This window comes from Paecilomyces variotii (genome assembly GCF_004022145.1).
Source record: "Paecilomyces variotii strain CBS 101075 chromosome Unknown C8Q69scaffold_11, whole genome shotgun sequence".
In the NCBI taxonomy this organism is placed as follows: domain Eukaryota; kingdom Fungi; phylum Ascomycota; class Eurotiomycetes; order Eurotiales; family Thermoascaceae; genus Paecilomyces; species Paecilomyces variotii.
The window spans coordinates 761,761-781,063 of NW_021167150.1; the positions used below are offsets into that span (position 1 = coordinate 761,761).

Genomic DNA, 19,303 nt, shown 5'->3' on the forward strand with positions numbered 1-19,303 from the left:
CTGACGAAGCCGGCTTCCGCGAAGGGATCTGTGCGTACTGCCACGAGACGGTGTGCGCCTTGTATATTCGTCCGGTGTATAGTTAGATATGCAAGACTAGCACAAGCGACCTTACTATGTATGATAGATCTAATCAAGCCCTCTCTACCGTGAGACAGCCTCGGATTTCTTATCCGTAGTCAAGTTACACTAGGAAAGCATTATTAATTCTACGAGCCCCTTAGACTACTACGTTCCAGGAGCACGGCATCGACAATGACAGGATGAGTCCCCTCGGGGTCGCAACCCCCATGGGTTTATTAGGTTACTGTCAAGCCACAAGCGTACCGTATCTTGGGATCAGGAGGACAAGCGAGAAACTCTCCACTTTCGCGAGCTTCCTGTGAACTTGGTAACTTGTAGGTTTTAGACTCCTTGGTAGGTGATCTCGGTGATCGTGGAATAATAATAGGTGATTCCGGAACGTATAATTTTTGTGCATAATTAGGTACCCTCTTCAATCGAATTTCTGCCCTAGTTACCATACTGGGCGATTCGTGACCTCAGTAACTATCTAAGTACGCTCTGGTATTATTGATTTACGACTATAAACACCGCACAGTATAGTACACCTTATTTTTCCAACAAGGCTATTAACTAATTAATTCTTCGAGAACTCCGTCTTTCAGTACGAAGAACTTCTTTCTTTGCCTGTCTCTCCGTCCCGGTCCCGACATATGTACCTCGGCAATAGAAATATACTAGTTGCTGTCTGTGAGTATGTCCCCGTTCAAGCACAGACACTAAAATCGGCATTCCTGACATATTCAGCTCTCCCGCGACATCCGCCACCAGTCAGGGCCAGCGTCACCGAGATCTTGATATCTCCGCCCCGACACTAGAGTCTTGGAGGCTCCGAGGCTGACGCTCAGACAAGCCCGCCGTCCTTGACAGGATGGGATCTTCAGCCACCGCCCACACGGAAGGGCCGACCCTGACAGCCTCAAAGTGCTTTTTGATCGGCAGTAAGTCCTAGGGGAAGGCTGTCAATTAAACTAGATACGAGTAACCTCGTCGCGTGGCCACCCAACCGGGAATTCATCCGTCTTCCGCGGTTGAACTACTGCAACCACGGACTGTAAAAAGTCCCGATCTCAATGCACGATATGAAAGCTAGTGAAAGCATGCAAACTGCAGACAATCTATCTCGTGTATAATCCAGCCGGGTGGCAAGGCGGTTTTAGACTTCGAGGACTATTTCAGATCTTCAGGAGAACAATTGTTGTTGGGGATCTGGGTTCGTGTACTCTTCACAGTCGAAATCTCACGGGTGCGTTATGCAGTGGACTGAAACTGGGCAACGTTTCGTCAGCTGTCATGTAAATCGTATAGATCCTAGAGCTGATGCTAATTGGTGGTCTTGTTCGGTATAGGTATGCCGTCCAAGTCGCCACGACCGGCTTGGGATTGATTGCTTTTTCCAGGACCACGCAAACGGGTGGCCCCGTCCAAACTTCAGATACGCTGTCAATAGCTTAGCTGCAGACAGGGACCCGTTCGGCCGGAGAGGAACGTTACAAATACCTGTCTTTTGGGCTGGGGAGACGGGGATCGTCTCCCGGGTTCGGTCGAGACTTTCAGGGACCTATGCTATCACATTGTGGGGGAGATCTCAGGTTCTTAGTCCCACGATCTGATCAGGCATTTCGCCAAATGTTAACGGATTTGGTTGTAGTCGAGCTGCTCCGTAATTAGATCAGGAGAAGCGTGGATCCATCTGGAATAGTCGATCTGTACTAGTGACGCTGAAAAGGGCTTAGGAGGGGTTTGATATAGAGAAATTGTCATAGCTGAGAGTAGTATATTGATAGAAGCATAACTTACCCAGCATTTATGTCTGTCATATATTCCCACTGTATCCTCCATCTCCATCCTGTTGTAAGGCTGACTCACATACAGCAAGTCTCACATTCTCCACCCCTAGTGAATACGTTTCTCGCTTCCCCATAAGCCTGAGACTCCATTCACAAACATCTCCATCTAGATGATGGACGTCACGTTGCAAGATGGTCTATACCTCGACAGTAGTATGCCGCCCAAATGCGGTATACAAGTCAAGAGGACCATGCGTCCGAGGACCAGTTGCAACCAATGTCGCTTCCGGAAGATCAAAGTAATACTCACATATCTGTTTTCCCCGGAAATATCTATAGCTAATTATATCTTCCGTGTGCTCAGTGTGACAGGATAAAGCCTTGTTCTGCTTGTTGTTCTCGGGGAAAGCCCACAGATTGCTGCTTCCCCGTAGATGCAAACAACAGAGCGATTGATCAGGCTCGACAACTCAGACTCCTGAGAAAGGAAAATGCCGAGTTGAGAGAGCTGTTGGAAAAGAAGTCGCCTCGAGACACGCACCTTCAGCTGATTGAAAGTGCCAAAAACGTCAAGAGGCTCCATGCCTCTATCTGGCGCCAACTGAAGGCTGAAGAGCCGTCTCATACCCTGGTCTACGGGAGCCCTTCAGGGTCTGAAATAGGAGAAAAGGTAAGCTGAATTTACGGTTTAGAAACACCTTCTGTCGAACTGACACTGATTTGTCCGCAGCTGCACAGTCTTCAGAACCAACCCAGCGACTGTAGGCCAACGTCGTTGGCTCACCCACGCCTGAAAAATGTGAACATCCTTTCCTACCAAGACGCACCGGCAGACCCGTTTCCCTGCCTCTGGGAACCGTCTTCAGGCACAAAGCCTTTGCTTCAAATACTCCCCTCTCGAGAACAGATCCTCGAACTCTTAACGATATTCGACAGCCAGGCACGATGCTTCCAGTACCTCCCCAATAAGCTGGCCACACCGGAGATTAATGCCTTCTTGGAGAATTTGCATGTCTGCGCTGAGAGAAACCCCCAAATGTTAGCTCTCATCCTGGCTGCTATGGCTCATGCTTTACAGTTCAAAGCGTTCCGAAAGAATATGCCGCAATCAGCCGTGGAAGAGACTGAGAAAGAACTCGTACAAGCAAATATTTATGGTATGTCCACTCCGATATAAGCCTCGGACGTTTTGCTTTGCTGATCAGAACTAGTTGCGGCCTCAATGCATGCGTTGCGATTAAGCAGTTTCATGAACCGTCCGACACTGCTTGCTGTCCACACTCTCTTGCTTATTGGGGCATACCTTGTCAATGGCGGAAAGTTCTTAGATGCATATACTCTGTATGGGCAGACAATACGCGTTGCACAGGGAATGGGTCGTATGTATTTTCCACACGTTTCCATTCGGAAAATGGCCTAACTTTGCAATGTAGTGCATCAGGATCCACAATATCTGGATTCGTGCGCAGACGAGGGAGAGTGTAACCTTCGCCGGAACACATGGTGGTTAATGCTCTTCGTGGACCAATACTATTCCAGTACGCTTGGACGTCCTCTGGGTGTGTCTGGAACTGGTGACTGTTTGCCTGCTTCTCATTTGACATTCTCTGAGCTGGCGGACAGCCAGAAGGCCGGGCGTCTGGAAACATACATCAATCAATATACCGTCCTCAGCCGACAAATCCTATCGTGCGACAACTTGACAAATGGAAGGATAGACGCATTTAGTGACAGGCTACTTCAGCTTCTTGACACCCTTCCATCGTTGGTTCGCTTCAACTCGTCGTGGCTGAAGGAAGGGTGTGATAATGTCCCGGAGTGGCCACTGAACTTCCATGCCGCCATGTTTCACAGCAATACGCACAATTATCTGATCCTTCTAAACCGTCAAAGGCAGATTGGCACGGTGGAGAAGAAACAGAAGAAGACAGATGTATACCGGCCTGAGCCAGGATATGCCACTGTGGTGTCCAGTTGCCATGAGGTACTACAAGCTTTCTTCTACTTGCACAAGTACCTGCCTGACAAGCTTGCGCATTGGCCGATCTGTCAACATGCCTTCAACGCTGCAATGCTACTTGGCTTTAACGTGCTCGAGCACGGATGTCATGCTGGCTCCGGAGACCACAAGGCAGTTGCGTCGACATACAGCATCTTTCACGAATTGCATGAAACTGGAGTCTCCCGGCCAGCGAAGTTGGCAACTTTGCGTCTGAGAGAATTGCTAGTAACCCATAAGCAACCCATTCTGGACCAGAGACTTATGGGCTCACATGGCATGCTACTTGTCGAGGATCCGGAAATCAGAGGTATGGTTGGCAATGCATATGCTCCTTTTGCCTGGTCAGAGGCCTCGATCCAGTCAAACACAGAGGAGCCTGTCTATCAAAAAAGACAGCCAGAGCATACCAGTCACATCGGTGCAATGGAACATGCAAGAATGTTCAATTCCCCTGCGCCAAGTGAACACAGCTCGCCTGGCAATAGCACGCCTGTAGCGCATAGCCCCGACCTCAATTCCGAAAATGCAAGCAGCACGAACTCTCCCGACTGCGCATTAACACCAGAGACACCAACTTATTGGGGTCCAGAAGACAGATGGACTGCAACACATGCAGCCCCAATGCAAGCACACCTAACGTGCCCTCCGTTTCCGACGCAGCTACTCAACCAGCAATTGTTTGTCTCCTCGGCCCCGGTGCAGGAGCAGCAGCATCACTTCTATGCTTCGCCTAGCGTATACCATCAGGGATACACCGACTGGGATCTCGCATATCCAGGCATGGGCACAGATATGTCATCTTACTATGCGTACGTGAGTATTTCATGAATATCGACGATATGTATTATATGGGCATGGAAGACCCTTTCTCTATATATGTTTGGCAAACAGGACGAATGTATACCGTACATTGTTTTCTTATGGTGTCTTTTTGGGTCTGCCGTGTTAGGAGGCAACCGCTCAGGGATTCATATACCTTGGAAGTCCTTGGAGTCATTGGAATTATATATCATCATGTATTGTGGAGATAGCGACCTATAAATTTTAATTTCTATACATTGATTAGAACATATCAAGAGTCATCAAAAGACATTTCACCCAAGACGCCGAGCGGTTCCAAAATCCTTCGAGATGCACCCAGATGTTATCAGAGCACAGGAACTCGCACGAACGGTAATAAGGCTCCATATCCAGTGCGATATACTCGATTTATACTGAGTCATCTTGTTCATTGCAGAGACCAGTTGGTTTCTACACTCCCCACTATCTCTTTCACAATATCGTACAGATGTCCTATCCGCCAAAACCTCGCTCGGATGAAGCATTAACACTCATAAAATCGAAAACGGCACTGTTTCGCTTGTAGAAGCTAGCTGCCACTTGTATTGACGGTGTTGGGCAGCAGTGCGTTCTGCCTGTCGTGGAGATAACTGATTTAGAGACTTTGGAGAAGTCAGCTAGTGCCCCTCGGATTTAAAAACTAAGAGTGGTCTAGTAGCCACTAGTAAAAAGCAGCTAATAGTCACTGTCTAAAGAAAGGAGGAACGTTCTGGCGCGGCGACTTACGGAGGGAGGAGGAACTCGCTCAGGCTGCTGTGGAGGAAAGCAACGGCGGCCTGGAAACTCATATTAGCACCAGCATATTCACATCGACAGTTCCACGCATGATTTATCTCAAAGGAGAGATGAGTATGCAGAACTTACACCAAAGACCAACACGCTTCTCACGACAGTCGTGTTGTCGGGCGAAGTGATCTCGTTCCAGGCGGAGCTGAGGAAGCCGCGCTGCTGACGGGAAGAAGAGGCATGGACGACAACGCGCTGCTTGGGGGCCATTGTGAATGGATAGGATTATTCAACTTCTCGAATTAAATGTTGATGAAGCTGTTGTTCGTTGTTGAGATGAGTCGAGCTGCCGTCGAGAAATCTTTCAGCGGCTCGGGGAAAGGGTTGGTCTGAGCTTGGCGTCATCACCTCTTGCGCTTGTGGGTTCTCTGGGTGACCGTATCTTCATCACTTCAATCTCTTGGGCCGATAAACTTGGATAAATGCAAATAGGAGGTTTTCTACTGATATTTCTCGCTTGATTTGACTCTACTAACAATCTATTCAATCCTTCCTCATCGCGCACTGGGATTCGTAGGCTATGCATTGAAGAACTTAGTGCGAGACACCTTAGTGTACTCAAGTACCTCGGCAATCATTCCGCCAGAGCGCTATCAGCTTTATCATCATACCTCGAGAGACTTGTAACTACCTTGCAAGAGTTCTCTGAGTTCTATTTAACTTTCGAATTTCGGCTAGATAATACATGGCTTGTTCGTTCCTGCACTGGCTCATTATCAGTTGGCACGCGAACAGAGAGCTACGAGGGCACAAGTCCAGTCAATGCGAAATAAATATTTATATTGCGCAGCCGAGTGAAAGTCCATCTGGCATCAACGGATGTCCGATATCTCTCTACTAGTGCTTAATACCGTCCACGATACCCATTTGATCGGATGTTTGCAATTTAGCGCAGATGCATCAGTAAAACCCTGCTCCGTGTAACCACAAGCTAAGTACCTAGCTGCCCAGAAGGTGCGATACTCTTAGTTCTTATCAACGGAAGGGAAAAAGCAAACCGAGCCGCTGATAGTCAATTCAGAATTATAATCGCCAACGAGAGAGGTCTATATATCTATCGAGACCAGTAAGGACCCAGGCGGCCCTCAAATCTACCAGACAGGCATTATTTGTTCCAGGAGACACATTCTCAAAACATGTCAACCAAGATATTTATCACTGTCGAGAAAGGAGACCCCCTTGATTACATGGAATACCGCCACACAGCTCTCCATTTAATTTTCCCCGATGCAACTCAATCTGTCATGCATGTGGTCGGTACCCATGGGATGTTCAATTTCCAGGAGAGGGAAAACTATGACCCATCAACCAGCCCTCTTTACGTGAAATCGACTCCCGTGGCAGATATTCCGGAAGCGATCGGTCCAGCCTTGATCAAATTGATTATTTTGATGACGCCTGTCAAAAATAAACCTGAAGATATGCCTTGGAACTGTCAAAACTGGGTTGCGGATGCTCTTTCTCGCCTGATGACGTATGGTTATCTTACGGAGGCTGAACGTGAGAGGGGAATTGATGAAATGGTCACGGCGTGTTTCGAAGCGGAGGACGAGGAGAATAGGCCAGCATTTTAAGGGACTGTGGGTAATGTTGTTAGTATGTCTATCTTTTAACGATATAGTATGGTCTAGCCTCGCGGGCACATCAGTGTATAAAGGATAAATACAAAGATTACATAAAGGCACAGATGAATGTTTAGGACATCTAGGAATGGTAGCAAACTCTTCATCACGACCTAGAGATGCGAGCCAAGAAGGACATGCCTATGTATTCTGTCTTGTATTTAGGCGGGAGTATTAGAGCTAGATAATCGGGCCAGTCTCGCATTGGACGCAAATGAGCATGGCCTTTGATGTATTCCCAATGCTCTGGATACCAACCACCAAGTTCCCAGTCCAGGATAGCAGTTACATGCCCTTCATCATCGACCAGGATATTCCTAGGAGCCAGGTCCCCATGGGTAAAGACGATGTTGTGGCCATCTTTGACGGCATCCTTCGCATAATCTTTTAAGAGTTGTGGTATCTGTGGGATGACATCTGCCAGAATGAAGTCGTTGAAGAGCTTTTCGGACTCAAAAGGACCACCATCGACAAAGGCCCTGTTACCGATGATGGCTTTCCCATGATTGGCTCCTCCAATGTAGTCGCCCTTGAAGGCTCGAATTTGTGAGACATAATCACGGAGCTCTTGGGCGACAGAGAGCTTTTGGTCGGAATTCATGCCATCCCAAGCTTGATCGAGTCTTTTGCCTGGCATATAGTCCATGGTGATTGCCTTCACTTTTCCATCTTCCCACTGGACATCGTGTACTTTCGGCACCGGTATGTTCGTATTGGCAGCGACAAACTTGAGATTGTCTGCTTCATGTGCAAAGAGTGGCCCAGACTTGACGACACGGTCCTCGCTAACTCGCACAACCTTGCGAGCGTACAGCTCATGAATGATCTCTCCTTCCTCTACCACATTTTAGTATCTTATGTTCAAAGAGGCAAGTAGGTTCTATACCGTTCACCGTCATGTTGTATTGTGGCTTACAAGCCGTACATTTATAGTCCTGAATGGGTAAGCTGAGACTGAGGGCTAACGATCATTGCTGCGAAGGGGGCGGTCATTTATCAGTGACGGTTACTCATGTAAGTACGGAAGTCTTGGGCGCTAACCGTTGAAACCCAATAACTACTTAGGGACTTCTGGAAGTCAAGTTCCCTAGTGTGCAGTTAACGCCCTCACAAATGGGCGCTACATCGCTAACAAGATGTCTTTTTCTGAGATGTTAGTCAAAAGACAGAGAGCTAAACCATTAGTTATACTCTTAGTTGACTGTTTATCTAAGATCATAAATTAACTATCTTATCCTGCTCTGTCTGTGCTCTTTTAGCATCGTATTCATGGATTACAGACAGACGATTACAGCTAGTTATAGTTACAAGAGAGAGAAAGATCATGGGGGATTGTATATCTGCCGTTATGATTTCATTATAATTCAATTTACTGATACCTATTCTATAAGATTGACAGCTAAACTTGATATGTAGATACTCTGGTGGGTAGTCAACTTACGCTGCAGGCCGACTGATGACTAAGCACAATGACATTCGACCATGTCCGCGGCGGCGTTCCGAAGGCTCTCAGGACGCATAGCTTCAATGACGGTGCGCATATTGCAAGCAACTGTCGGGTTATAGTTCTTCTCAAGACGACCTTGGACATTTTCTCTATTCCAGAACGTGGGAGAGATTCGTCGATCAGGCTCGCGTGTTTTGTGCAGCTCAAACCTTTCGGTCCCCGCGCGCTACGCGCTCCGCAGTAATGGCGAGTATCGACGAGCTTTTCAAGGTACGTTGAATAGGGCCATTGGGTGTTTGTTTCCTGTGAGCATGCGATGTGGGTACTCATTGATATACAGAACCCTGTAATTACAGGAGGCAATAAGCGCAAATTCGAACCGAATCAGGATCCAAGTACGTCCTTCACCTGCGCGAGCGATCTTCTATCAACATTCACGACTCTCACAGCGTCCAATGTATACTAACGTGCAGAAGATGAACTATATAAGGCAGCTAAGCTAGGTGCCAATGGAGATGTGAAAAACAAGGGTAAAGCGCCTATGGTCGAGGACGAAGGTGCAGAAGAGGACGACGGTATCGCGGGCCCAGAGCTCCCTCCAGATTTCGAAGAAGATGTACCAGATGACGAGGAAGGCCGTTTCTTCGGTGGTGGTATGGCGCGCGAGACGGCGAAGGCAATGGAGTATATTGATCAGGTGGATGAGGAGGGGCCAGTTGCGGTATGTAGTATCAGGGCATTACTACTTCGTGGGTCATCATTATGGTCCTTGGCTGACTCGTCGCGGTTATGATGTACAGCCTGAAAAGATCGATAGCGCCTGGGTGCGTCGCCTCGCACTGAATTTCGAGAAGCGGATATCGAAGAATGCGGAGCTGCGAGCAAAATACGAGAATGATCCGCAAAAGTACGTCTAGTATAAACATTGAGATCAGGACTGTTCAAGCAATACTGATGAGGGCCTAGGTTTATGGCATCTGAGGCTGATTTGGATTCCGATATCAAATCATTGTCTATCCTCTCTGAACATCCGGAGTTGTACGACGAATTCGCGAAATTGGGATCCGCGGCCTCACTTGTCTCCCTCTTGACCCACGATAACACTGACATAGCAATCGATGCTATTCAGATTATCAGCGAACTGACGGACGAAGACGTTGAAGCGAAGCAGGAACAATGGGACAGTCTTGTCAATGCGCTGGTTGGTGTTAATTTCCTGCAGTCTCCTAGCACTGGGCTTACGTCTTTTAGCTGGATGCCGATGTTATTGATCTGATGACGTCGAACCTCTCTCGATTGGACGAAGAGAATGAAACTGACAGAGCAGGAGTTTACTATATCTTGAGTAAGTAACTAATCTGTCCACTGGCGTGTCATATTTCTAACGGTGGGATAGGCGTCCTCGAGAACCTAGCTTCGCAGACATCCATCGCAGAGAAGATTGGGGAAGGTCATGATGTCTTCAAGTGGCTACTATCACGGATACAGAGAAAGGAGAGCCCCGTCAGTCAAAATAAGCAGTACGCCGCTGAGATTTTGGCCATCCTGTTACAATCTTCTGCCAAGAACCGAGAAAAGTTCATCGGTCTAGATGGTGTCGATGCCCTACTTCAACTTCTCAGCCCTTACCGGAAACGGGACCCTGAGAAAGATTCCGATGAGGAGGAATACGTGGAAAATCTGTTCGACTGCTTGGTCTGTCTAGTGGATGAAGACGCTGGGAAAGAAAAATTCCTTGAGGGTGAAGGAATTGAACTGGCGCTTATCATGCTCCGAGAGGGGAAATTCAGCAAGCAACGAGCCTTGCGAGTCTTGGATCATGCTCTTGCGCCGCAGGGAGGTGCACCTGCTTGCGAACGGCTGGTGGAGGCAGCTGGTCTGAAGACGGTGTTTGGCACGTTCATGAAAAAGGTGAGTCCCTCGCCTTGCGCTGAATTAGTAGGAATCTGACTCTGTGTAGCAAGAGCATCAGACCATTGAACATCTGCTCGGGATCTTCAACTCCATGCTGCGCCTTCTACCTGGTGGTTCCGCTGCGCGGATCCGAACACTGGCGAAGTTTATGGAGAAAGACTACGAGAAGATTGAGAAACTAGTCAAACTTCGACGCGACTACGCGTCGAGGATAAGACCGGTCGAGGAGGTCATCGAAAAAGAGCGGAAGTCGCTAAGTAAGGAAGATCAGGAAGCCATGGCTGCCGAATGGCTATCTCGTCGACTCGATGCGGGTCTTTTCTCACTACAGGTATGAAAAATCTCTGCGTACGTGCTGTGCAATGCTAATATTTTCGTAGATGATCGACGTTATTCTGGCTTGGCTAGTTGCCGAGGATGATGGCGCGAAGAAGAAAATCGAGGCGCTCCTTGCGGACCGTGACGAGGATCTATCGCTTGTCCGGGGCACTCTCGAAGGTGAGCGCAACCATATTGGCCCTTATTCTTCGAATCCATCGTGCTGACAAATATAACAGAGCAAATTGAGGGTCTTGGTGAGGAAGATGCTGGTGAACGGGATTTGAAAGGGATGCTGGAAACTCTACTGCAGTTCACGCAGCCTAGCGGGAAGTGATGGCCACCTCGTTCCCATGTAATATATACTAGTGCAATAATAATGATTTCATAATCATTGATAAAGCCTTTATATTGCCTGGAATAATATGGTGAATTAGAGTGTTGTATTCAATCACGTGACAGTCCCATAACAGTTAGCGCAAAACTCGGCGCTAACCGGGGACTCGGCGCTAGTGGCGGCTCTGCTCAAGATCCAGCCAGAGCAACGGCGAACAAAGCGTCCAGGCTTGCTCTCCTTCACTCATCACGGCTGGCTTGGGATTGTCGCCGTGCCATCTATTCATCATCAGGATTCCTGTATCACAGCACTTGTGTCTTCAAAGTGATCGCTGTGACGCCTTCCTAGTGAGACCGCGCCCTTACCAGCACTGGGGAGCCCAGCTGGCAGCCGACCTTTTCGCTTGAGCGCGACGCGCCCTTTTGCGCTCACCAGGGCTTCTTCGACACCGTCTCGGTCCAGTTGCCCAAGATGGCGGAATACGACGATACCTATGAAGATGAGTACTATGATGATGTCGACGAGGGGATTACGTCGGAGGACTGCTGGACGGTGATTTCGTCCTTCTTCGAGTCCAAGGGTCTGGTGTCGCAGCAGCTGGACTCGTTCGATGAGTTCATCTCCTCGACTATGCAGGAGTTGGTCGAGGAGCAGGGACAAGTGACACTCGACCAGACCCTTCCGCCAAATGAAGACGAAGTTGACCCCGTCGTGCTACGCCGGTATGAGCTGAAGTTTGGAACGGTCATGCTGGCGAGACCGGCAATGACTGAAGGTGATGGCGCGACGACAATCATGTTGCCACAGGAAGCTCGTCTACGAAATCTTACGTACGCGAGTCCCCTGTATCTGGGTATCACGAAGCGGATCATGGAGGGTCGCGAGCGGCTTGTGGCGGACCGCGATGATGAGGATGGGCTGGCGACGGAGGAGGAGCGGAAAGCTCGAGGCACATACTTGCACTGGGAACAGAAGGAACTGCCGGAAGATCAGGCAAAGGAGGAGACTGTCTTCATCGGAAAGATGCCGATTATGCTCAAGTCAAAATACTGTATCTTGAAGGATCTCAGTGAGCAGTCCCTCTACAACTGGAACGAGTGCCCATACGACTCTGGCGGTTACTTCATCATCAACGGAAGCGAGAAGGTCCTTATCGCCCAGGAACGCAGTGCCGGAAACATCGTTCAGGTGTTCAAGAAGGCACCTCCGAGTCCGACGCCATATGTCGCCGAGATCCGAAGTGCTGTCGAGAAAGGTTCGCGTATCCTGTCGCAACTGTCGCTTAAGCTCTTTTCCAAGGGAGACAGTGCGAAAGGAGGATTTGGTCCGACCATCCGATCGACTCTTCCCTACATCAAGACCGATATTCCGATCGTTGTCGTATTCCGTGCGCTCGGTGTCGTGTCTGACGAAGATATTCTCAACCACATTTGCTACGACCGTAATGATACCCCGATGCTGGAGATGTTGAAACCGTGTATTGAGGAAGGTTTCGTCATCCAGGACCGCGAAGTTGCCCTGGATTTCATCAGTAAGAGAGGATCTTCGCAGACCAGTATGAACCATGAGAGACGTGTGAGATACGCAAGAGAGATCATGCAGAAGGAATTCCTTCCACATATCTCCCAGAGCGAGGGAAGTGAGACTCGAAAGGCCTTCTTCCTGGGCTACATCGTTCATCGACTGCTTCAATGTGCTCTCGGCCGTCGCGATGTTGATGATCGTGATCACTTTGGAAAGAAGCGTCTGGACCTTGCTGGTCCTCTGCTCGCTACGCTTTTCCGAACCCTCTTCACCAGAGTTACTCGTGACCTTCAGCGATATGTTCAGCGCTGCGTTGAGACCAACCGTGAAATCTATCTCAATATTGGTGTTAAGGCAAGCACCTTGACTGGAGGTCTGAAGTATGCTTTGGCCACAGGTAACTGGGGAGAGCAGAAGAAGGCTGCCAGCTCTAAGGCCGGTGTTTCTCAAGTGTTGAGTCGTTACACCTATGCGTCTACGCTTTCCCATCTTCGCCGCACCAATACGCCAATTGGTCGTGATGGAAAGATCGCCAAGCCTCGACAGCTTCACAACACCCACTGGGGATTGGTGTGTCCGGCTGAGACTCCTGAAGGTCAAGCTTGTGGTCTTGTCAAGAACCTGGCGCTTATGTGTTACATCACTGTCGGAACGCCTAGCGAGCCCATCATTGATTTCATGATTCAGCGAAACATGGAGGTTCTGGAAGAGTTCGAGCCGCAGGTGACGCCCAACGCGACAAAGGTGTTTGTCAACGGAGTGTGGGTTGGTATCCACCGTGATCCAACCCATCTCGTCAACACCGTCATGTCTCTGCGTCGCCGTAACATGATCTCCCACGAAGTCAGCTTGGTTCGCGATATCCGTGACCGAGAATTCAAGATCTTTACCGATGCTGGTCGTGTATGCCGACCGCTCTTCGTCATCGATAATGACCCGAAGAGCGAGAACTGCGGTTCTCTGGTCCTCAACAAAGAACACATCCGTAAACTTGAGCAGGACAAAGAGCTTCCGCCAGACCTTTCACCGGAGGAGCGCAGAGAACGGTACTTCGGATGGGATGGACTGGTTAGGTCTGGAGTTGTGGAGTACGTCGATGCAGAGGAAGAAGAGACCATCATGATCGTTATGACGCCTGAAGATCTAGAGATCTCTAAGCAGCTTCAGGCCGGATATGCTCTCCCTGAAGATGAGGGCAACGATCCCAACAAGCGCGTCCGGTCCGTCCTCAGTCAGAAAGCGCACACCTGGACACACTGTGAGATCCACCCCAGTATGATCCTCGGTATTTGCGCCAGTATTATCCCTTTCCCGGACCACAACCAGTCTCCTCGTAACACCTACCAGTCTGCAATGGGTAAACAAGCTATGGGTGTATTCTTGACGAACTTTGACCAGCGAATGGAGACGATGGCCAACATCCTTTATTATCCACAGAAGCCGCTGGCCACTACACGGTCCATGGAGTTCCTCAAGTTCCGAGAACTTCCAGCCGGGCAAAACGCCATTGTCGCCATTGCTTGCTACTCTGGATATAACCAGGAAGATTCCGTCATTATGAACCAGAGCAGTATTGACCGTGGACTGTTCCGCAGTCTGTTCTATCGTACTTACACGGACTCCGAGAAGATGGTGGGGCTGACAGTGGTCGAGCGTTTTGAGAAGCCTATGCGCTCCGACACCATCGGTATGCGGAAGGGTACGTACGACAAGATCGACGAGGACGGTATCATTGCTCCTGGTGTCCGTGTGTCCGGTGAAGATATCATCATCGGTAAGACGGCCCCTCTTGCCCCGGAAGCAGAGGAACTCGGTCAGAGAACGAAGGCGCACACCAAGCTGGATGTCTCGACACCGCTGCGAAGTACCGAAAGCGGTATTGTCGACCAGGTTTTGGTATCCACGAGCAACGATGACTTGAAATTCGTCAAGGTGCGGATGAGGACCACCAAGATCCCCCAGATTGGTGACAAGTTCGCTTCCCGTCACGGACAGAAGGGTACTATTGGTATTACATACCGCCAGGAAGATATGCCATTTACGCGGGAGGGTGTCGTTCCTGATTTGATCATCAACCCTCACGCTATTCCATCGCGTATGACTATTGCACACTTGATCGAATGTCAACTGAGCAAGGTGTCATCGCTGCGTGGATTCGAAGGTGATGCCACGCCGTTCACGGATGTCACTGTCGATTCCGTGTCTCGCCTGCTGCGTGAACATGGCTACCATTCGCGTGGATTTGAAGTCATGTACAATGGCCATACTGGACGGAAACTGGTGGCACAGGTCTTCCTGGGACCAACATACTACCAACGTCTACGACACATGGTGGATGACAAGATCCATGCTCGTGCTCGTGGACCAACTCAGATCCTGACCCGGCAGCCGGTAGAAGGTCGTGCACGTGATGGTGGTCTCCGTTTCGGAGAAATGGAACGCGATTGTATGATTGCTCACGGTGCCAGTGCTTTCCTGAAGGAGCGTTTGTTCGATGTGTCGGATCCTTTCCGTGTCCACATCTGCGACGACTGCGGCCTGATGACTCCCATTGCGTAAGTATTCTGGTTCCTTGTCCCGTAGTCCCTATTGCTGCAGTTTCTACGGTTTTGTTTCTTTCTTCGTGCCTCATTTTACTAACTCCCGGTTCCCTGCAGGAAACTCAAGAAGGGCTTGTTTGAGTGCCGACTGTGCAATAACAAGCACCGGATCTCGCAAGTACACATCCCGTATGCCGCCAAGTTGCTCTTCCAGGAGCTGGCCTCCATGAACATCGCGGCACGCATGTTTACCAACCGCTCTGGAGTATCTGTGCGATGATCAGATTGATTATCAGTCTCAGATCATCGACTAGCCCGTCGGTCTCCCATCATCTGTTCGCTACCTACTGGCAGGTAGCTGGGGGTCTTGGTGGATACTGCGTTGTAATTATTCATAATTCTTCACAGGCTTCACCCAGGACTCAAAAATCATATATTACTCGTATTCCCTTCTCTGGTCTTTCCGCGATGTCTTTCCGAGAATGGCACCTTGGCATCATCTGGCGCACAGCGAATTTGTTATCAGCTTTTCCTATTTTTGTTCTCTACGGGATGCGGGAATAGAGTGGGACAGCCGTAGATATTTCGTCGGCTGTTGAAATTGGATTTGGACGATTGCTCGTTCTCTTGCTTGATAGGCGTGGAGGGTAGTAACCGTGTCTTTAGCCCTCAAAACCTGTATTTTACATATGTTGCAAAATAAATTAAATAAAGCCATCTCGATCTGACAATTAGCATTCCGCATAGATCAGACTGCAAGCTCTCCTGGTTCCTTCAGCTAGACCGCTAAATTCATTATAAACTAGCTTTCTGGAGAAATAGGTTCATCTCTATAAAATCTTTTATTTCTGATTTTAATTTTTATCTTTATAGATACTCAACAGTGAAAGGGAATTGGGGCATATGGCACCTACAACAACGTTGGAGGGACGTGGTTAAAGTTGGAGTACCGGAACGGAGGGGTGGGAAGAGGAATTGATGTGCTGCGAGAGTTCATGTAACGATGTTTGAAGAAGCATTGGATGGGATTTAGTGTTATGGATATGATATATCCGAGTCTATCGTGACGTATATAATTAAACATCTGCTATCAATATATACGGTCTATCATGCATTTAACCGATTATCAACCCAAACCGTCCTTTTCCAGGCGTCACTCTAAATATCCATTTCTGTCCTTTGAATTCTTCTCTTTCTGAAAAAGTCACATCCACAGATTCAACCGGGGGACTCAACGATGCCGCCACTGCTTTCGTATTCGTCTTCGGTTCCTTCCATGGACCTGTCACGGGGCTGATATCAAACCGCAAGATAAGCATTGCTACTAGAGCCAAGATTTCTCCCGTGGCGAAGTGCCGACCCGGGCAAATACTGGGAGATATTCCAAATGAAAGGAACGCAGATGCTTTCTGTCTCTTATCCGCCGACTCGCCCAGTTTCGTAAATCTCCAGGGATCGAATTCCTCGACGTTAGAGCCCCATGCTGGTTTGTTCCGGTTGATTGTCGCGGCTGGGACCGCAATGATTGAACCCTTTTTCAGTAACAAGCGATCGTCCAGAGTTGTATCTTCATATACTACGCGGACTTGTCCGGAATTGGACCTGAGTCGAAGGGTCTCCTGGAAGGATGAAAGTAGTAGAGGGCAGTTATTCCGAATATCGGCTAGGTCTAGTACGTGTTGTCCAGTAGAATCAACCGAGAGGGCTCCCTGACGAATCTCGTCTCTGATAGCCTCCAGCAGTGCTGGACGAGAATAGATATCAAAGATTGTCCAAAATCCAGTCGGGACTGTGTTTGAGAGTATCCCGAGCCCCATTACGGACTCGAGCCGAGCAATATTTTCCAAAGTCGCTCCACGGTCATGTTGTGTCTTGAATCGGGCATATGCTAGTGGAGAAGCATCGTCATGTCCGTGTTCTTGATAGTACCGAATGAAGGATTTAACGAGCAACTCTCTCCCTTTCCGGGCCTTCCGTGCAGTGATCCAACCAGCTATATTTATCATTAATAAGCTAAGGTTGGATTCAACGTCCCTATAATACTCATCAAGTAAGCTGGCGACCTATATATGATAGTGAGTGACTGTGAGAAGTACCAAAATGCATCCTGAATAGTACGTGATTTGTACGGATTCAGTGGACCATAGACAGCATCCGTACTGGCAATAGTCATAGCATTACGACACCATTCAACCAGATCGATCCGACGATTCGGATATAATGCGAGCTCATCAATGCTTCCATTAAGAACGTCGATCATCCGTCGATTCATATGGTCTAATCCATCACCCAGAAGAGAGGGATGCATCGCCTGAACAACCTCATTCCCGAGTCCTTTGCCGCCAGACGCTGTCTCCCGCAGAAGTTCAAGAGCGGAGCCTTGAACTCCCGCAAGGCGCTCTGCAGCACTGGTGAAAATTGGATCGAAAGATAACGTTCGGTGATTGCGCTTGACGGCAGATACCAAGTCGGGGGATGTGATCACGCTAACTTTGTTATTGAGCATTTTTAACGTGAAGATTGGCAAAGAGCATTTTGAACTGGTGTCATTGGTTAGTATTCGTATGAAAGATAAGTATGTGTATGAACGACATTCAATGTGCTGTAATATAGAGCAAATAAGTACCTCTGCATCGAAAAATATTCGATTCCATAATGTATGAACGCGACAACATGGCCAATCACGGGGACTTTGCTATGAATAAGAGGAGGCTCAAGAGGATCTGGCGTGTCGTATTTCTGGTAGAGATACAATGCACTCCCTAGTAGAATAATTAATAGGATGACTCCTACAGATATAGTTCCTGACATGGTTTGGTTTGGTCTACCAGGGGTCTCTTCTGTCAATGAACGAAAACAGGTGCCAATAAAATGCGGTTTATTTGTCCAAATTCAAATGTTATGTACTAGCCGTTTCTGGAATTCGCTTACATGTTCGAAGATTAAACTGAACTAGTTAACTAGTTAACTAAAAGGAGTATGATCTGTCACTGAATAATTGCAAACTGCTACATTTTTAACTTCCCGCGATACTCTCAAATGGCGCCGGCGCGGAGACACTTAGCAATACCAAACCCACACGGGAGATGTAGGCATGAGTTTGACCAGATCCATGGATACTGTCAAGTATAAATATACAATCAGCTTGAACAGTAAGATTGTCCCTTACATAATAGACTTAATAGGGAGTGTCTAGTCTGCTGGCCATCTGTTTCGGCCAAGATATTGTCGGGGTTCATCATAAAGCGAAGGTAATGTTAACTATTAGGGACCCTGGCAAATGGTACAAGTGACCTTGCACTATCTAACAAATCCTGGGCGTCTAGCTGTAGGCGACTGACTGAGTAGCTCCGTCTTACAGATGCTTGAATCTTTCCGAGTTCGTCTACTCGCACGTCGCACGCATCATCAATCCAATGAACGCTTTCCTTAGCAACATATTCTCGACAAGTCTCCGATCTGTCCCGCTGACCTTTGACAGAGAGAGGGGTAATGCTCACGAGGAACTCGGAAAAGCCAATGCCAACTCTGGAGCCCGCCTTGGTCCCATAGGGATGCCTGTTGGAGTAGTATGTGTTCAGGCAAGGTGGGAGCCATCATGCAAGTTTCTAGGTCAAACCCGGACGTCTCCATGCGGAATTCGTAATTAGAAGAGGTGATCCTGGGACATGATCACCGATTGCTCGTGAAATAACCTGACAGAGTGTCTGTAGGAAGGTTATACTACATAAACTTAAGATGATGTATCCAGATACATACATCTGTATCAATGCAGACTCCAAAGATGCAGTCCATCTTGGTCCGTTATTGCTAATCATAGTGGGCATTTTCTGACCATCATTAAAGGATATCCTTAGCACGTCGAGAGTAGGAGATTGGAGTTGTATAGATGATGCAGATGTACTATACATCATTCAGTGCTAGCATCTTTAGCGGTATGCATCTTCCCGAGAACATTGTGTTCCCCTCAGCTGCAGTGGAACCGCTATTCCAGAATCTGGCTAGATATATGACAGTTGTCGAGGATAGTTATTAACAAACCGTATGCATGCGTCCATATGAACTCCATAACTCAAGGTTGCGGTCCGTATAGCGGAAACCAACATGATCGCATGGCTGA

The 19,303-nt window shown here is 48.4% G+C and overlaps 7 protein-coding genes across 7 annotated transcripts; 4 read left to right on the forward strand and 3 right to left on the reverse strand.

The window, feature by feature from the left end:
• Positions 1–1,876: 1,876 nt before the first annotated feature.
• Positions 1,877–4,816, forward strand: C8Q69DRAFT_80021 (hypothetical protein). Its single transcript, XM_028634048.1, has 5 exons — positions 1,877–2,152; positions 2,218–2,523; positions 2,584–3,010; positions 3,065–3,232; positions 3,287–4,816. Exons 1-5 carry the CDS (start codon positions 2,024–2,026, stop codon positions 4,681–4,683), a joined length of 2,427 nt encoding a protein of 808 aa, XP_028482688.1. The 5' UTR covers positions 1,877–2,023; the 3' UTR covers positions 4,684–4,816.
• Positions 4,817–5,417: 601 nt separating this feature from the next.
• On the reverse strand, positions 5,418–5,691 carry C8Q69DRAFT_509621 (putative TOM core complex subunit Tom6; the record flags this gene model as incomplete). The annotated part of the gene is made up of 2 exons (XM_028633112.1): positions 5,418–5,471; positions 5,560–5,691. 2 exons carry the CDS (start codon positions 5,689–5,691, stop codon positions 5,418–5,420), a joined length of 186 nt encoding a protein of 61 aa, XP_028482689.1.
• A 621-nt stretch (positions 5,692–6,312) lies between these two features.
• C8Q69DRAFT_80024 (hypothetical protein) lies at positions 6,313–7,132 on the forward strand. Its single transcript, XM_028634049.1, has one exon. The coding sequence runs from the start codon at positions 6,618–6,620 to the stop codon at positions 7,053–7,055; it is 438 nt and encodes a 145-aa protein (XP_028482690.1). The 5' UTR covers positions 6,313–6,617; the 3' UTR covers positions 7,056–7,132.
• A 45-nt stretch (positions 7,133–7,177) lies between these two features.
• On the reverse strand, positions 7,178–8,130 carry C8Q69DRAFT_477304 (kinase-like domain-containing protein). Its single transcript, XM_028631308.1, has 2 exons — positions 7,990–8,130; positions 7,178–7,940 (listed from the first exon to the last, which is right to left on the reverse strand). Exons 1-2 carry the CDS (start codon positions 8,000–8,002, stop codon positions 7,210–7,212), a joined length of 744 nt encoding a protein of 247 aa, XP_028482691.1. The 5' UTR covers positions 8,003–8,130; the 3' UTR covers positions 7,178–7,209.
• A 492-nt stretch (positions 8,131–8,622) lies between these two features.
• Positions 8,623–11,226, forward strand: C8Q69DRAFT_477306 (DUF1716 domain protein). The gene is made up of 10 exons (XM_028631309.1): positions 8,623–8,820; positions 8,891–8,945; positions 9,027–9,271; positions 9,351–9,457; positions 9,517–9,751; positions 9,802–9,895; positions 9,947–10,461; positions 10,511–10,795; positions 10,845–10,962; positions 11,022–11,226. The coding sequence occupies exons 1-10, from the start codon at positions 8,794–8,796 to the stop codon at positions 11,117–11,119; spliced, it is 1,779 nt and encodes a 592-aa protein (XP_028482692.1). The 5' UTR covers positions 8,623–8,793; the 3' UTR covers positions 11,120–11,226.
• Positions 11,227–11,590: 364 nt separating this feature from the next.
• Positions 11,591–15,463, forward strand: C8Q69DRAFT_447172 (hypothetical protein; the record flags this gene model as incomplete). The annotated part of the gene is made up of 2 exons (XM_028629187.1): positions 11,591–15,198; positions 15,301–15,463. The coding sequence occupies 2 exons, from the start codon at positions 11,591–11,593 to the stop codon at positions 15,461–15,463; spliced, it is 3,771 nt and encodes a 1,256-aa protein (XP_028482693.1).
• Positions 15,464–16,216: 753 nt separating this feature from the next.
• C8Q69DRAFT_477310 (cytochrome P450 monooxygenase) lies at positions 16,217–18,029 on the reverse strand. Its single transcript, XM_028631310.1, has 3 exons — positions 17,810–18,029; positions 17,280–17,723; positions 16,217–17,217 (listed from the first exon to the last, which is right to left on the reverse strand). The coding sequence occupies exons 1-3, from the start codon at positions 17,992–17,994 to the stop codon at positions 16,299–16,301; spliced, it is 1,548 nt and encodes a 515-aa protein (XP_028482694.1). The 5' UTR covers positions 17,995–18,029; the 3' UTR covers positions 16,217–16,298.
• Positions 18,030–19,303: the final 1,274 nt, after the last annotated feature.

Excerpts from the sequence above, each read along its gene's own strand:
- C8Q69DRAFT_80021 (XM_028634048.1), top strand. The coding sequence starts at position 2,024 with ATGATGGACGTCACGTTGCAAGATGGTCTATACCTCGACAGTAGTATG. Across the intron at positions 2,524-2,583 it reads GGTCTGAAATAGGAGAAAAG|CTGCACAGTCTTCAGAACCA; the intron begins GTAAGCTGAATT and ends ATTTGTCCGCAG. Across the intron at positions 3,233-3,286 it reads CGTTGCACAGGGAATGGGTC|TGCATCAGGATCCACAATAT; the intron begins GTATGTATTTTC and ends TTTGCAATGTAG.
- C8Q69DRAFT_80024 (XM_028634049.1), top strand. The coding sequence starts at position 6,618 with ATGTCAACCAAGATATTTATCACTGTCGAGAAAGGAGACCCCCTTGAT.
- C8Q69DRAFT_477306 (XM_028631309.1), top strand. The coding sequence starts at position 8,794 with ATGGCGAGTATCGACGAGCTTTTCAAG. Across the intron at positions 9,458-9,516 it reads TACGAGAATGATCCGCAAAA|GTTTATGGCATCTGAGGCTG; the intron begins GTACGTCTAGTA and ends ATGAGGGCCTAG. Across the intron at positions 10,963-11,021 it reads TGTCCGGGGCACTCTCGAAG|AGCAAATTGAGGGTCTTGGT; the intron begins GTGAGCGCAACC and ends CAAATATAACAG.
- C8Q69DRAFT_477310 (XM_028631310.1), bottom strand. The coding sequence starts at position 17,994 with ATGTCAGGAACTATATCTGTAGGAGTCATCCTATTAATTATTCTACTA. Across the intron at positions 17,724-17,809 it reads GAATATTTTTCGATGCAGAG|TTCAAAATGCTCTTTGCCAA; the intron begins GTACTTATTTGC and ends CAATGACACCAG. Across the intron at positions 17,218-17,279 it reads ACTATTCAGGATGCATTTTG|GGACGTTGAATCCAACCTTA; the intron begins GTACTTCTCACA and ends TGAGTATTATAG.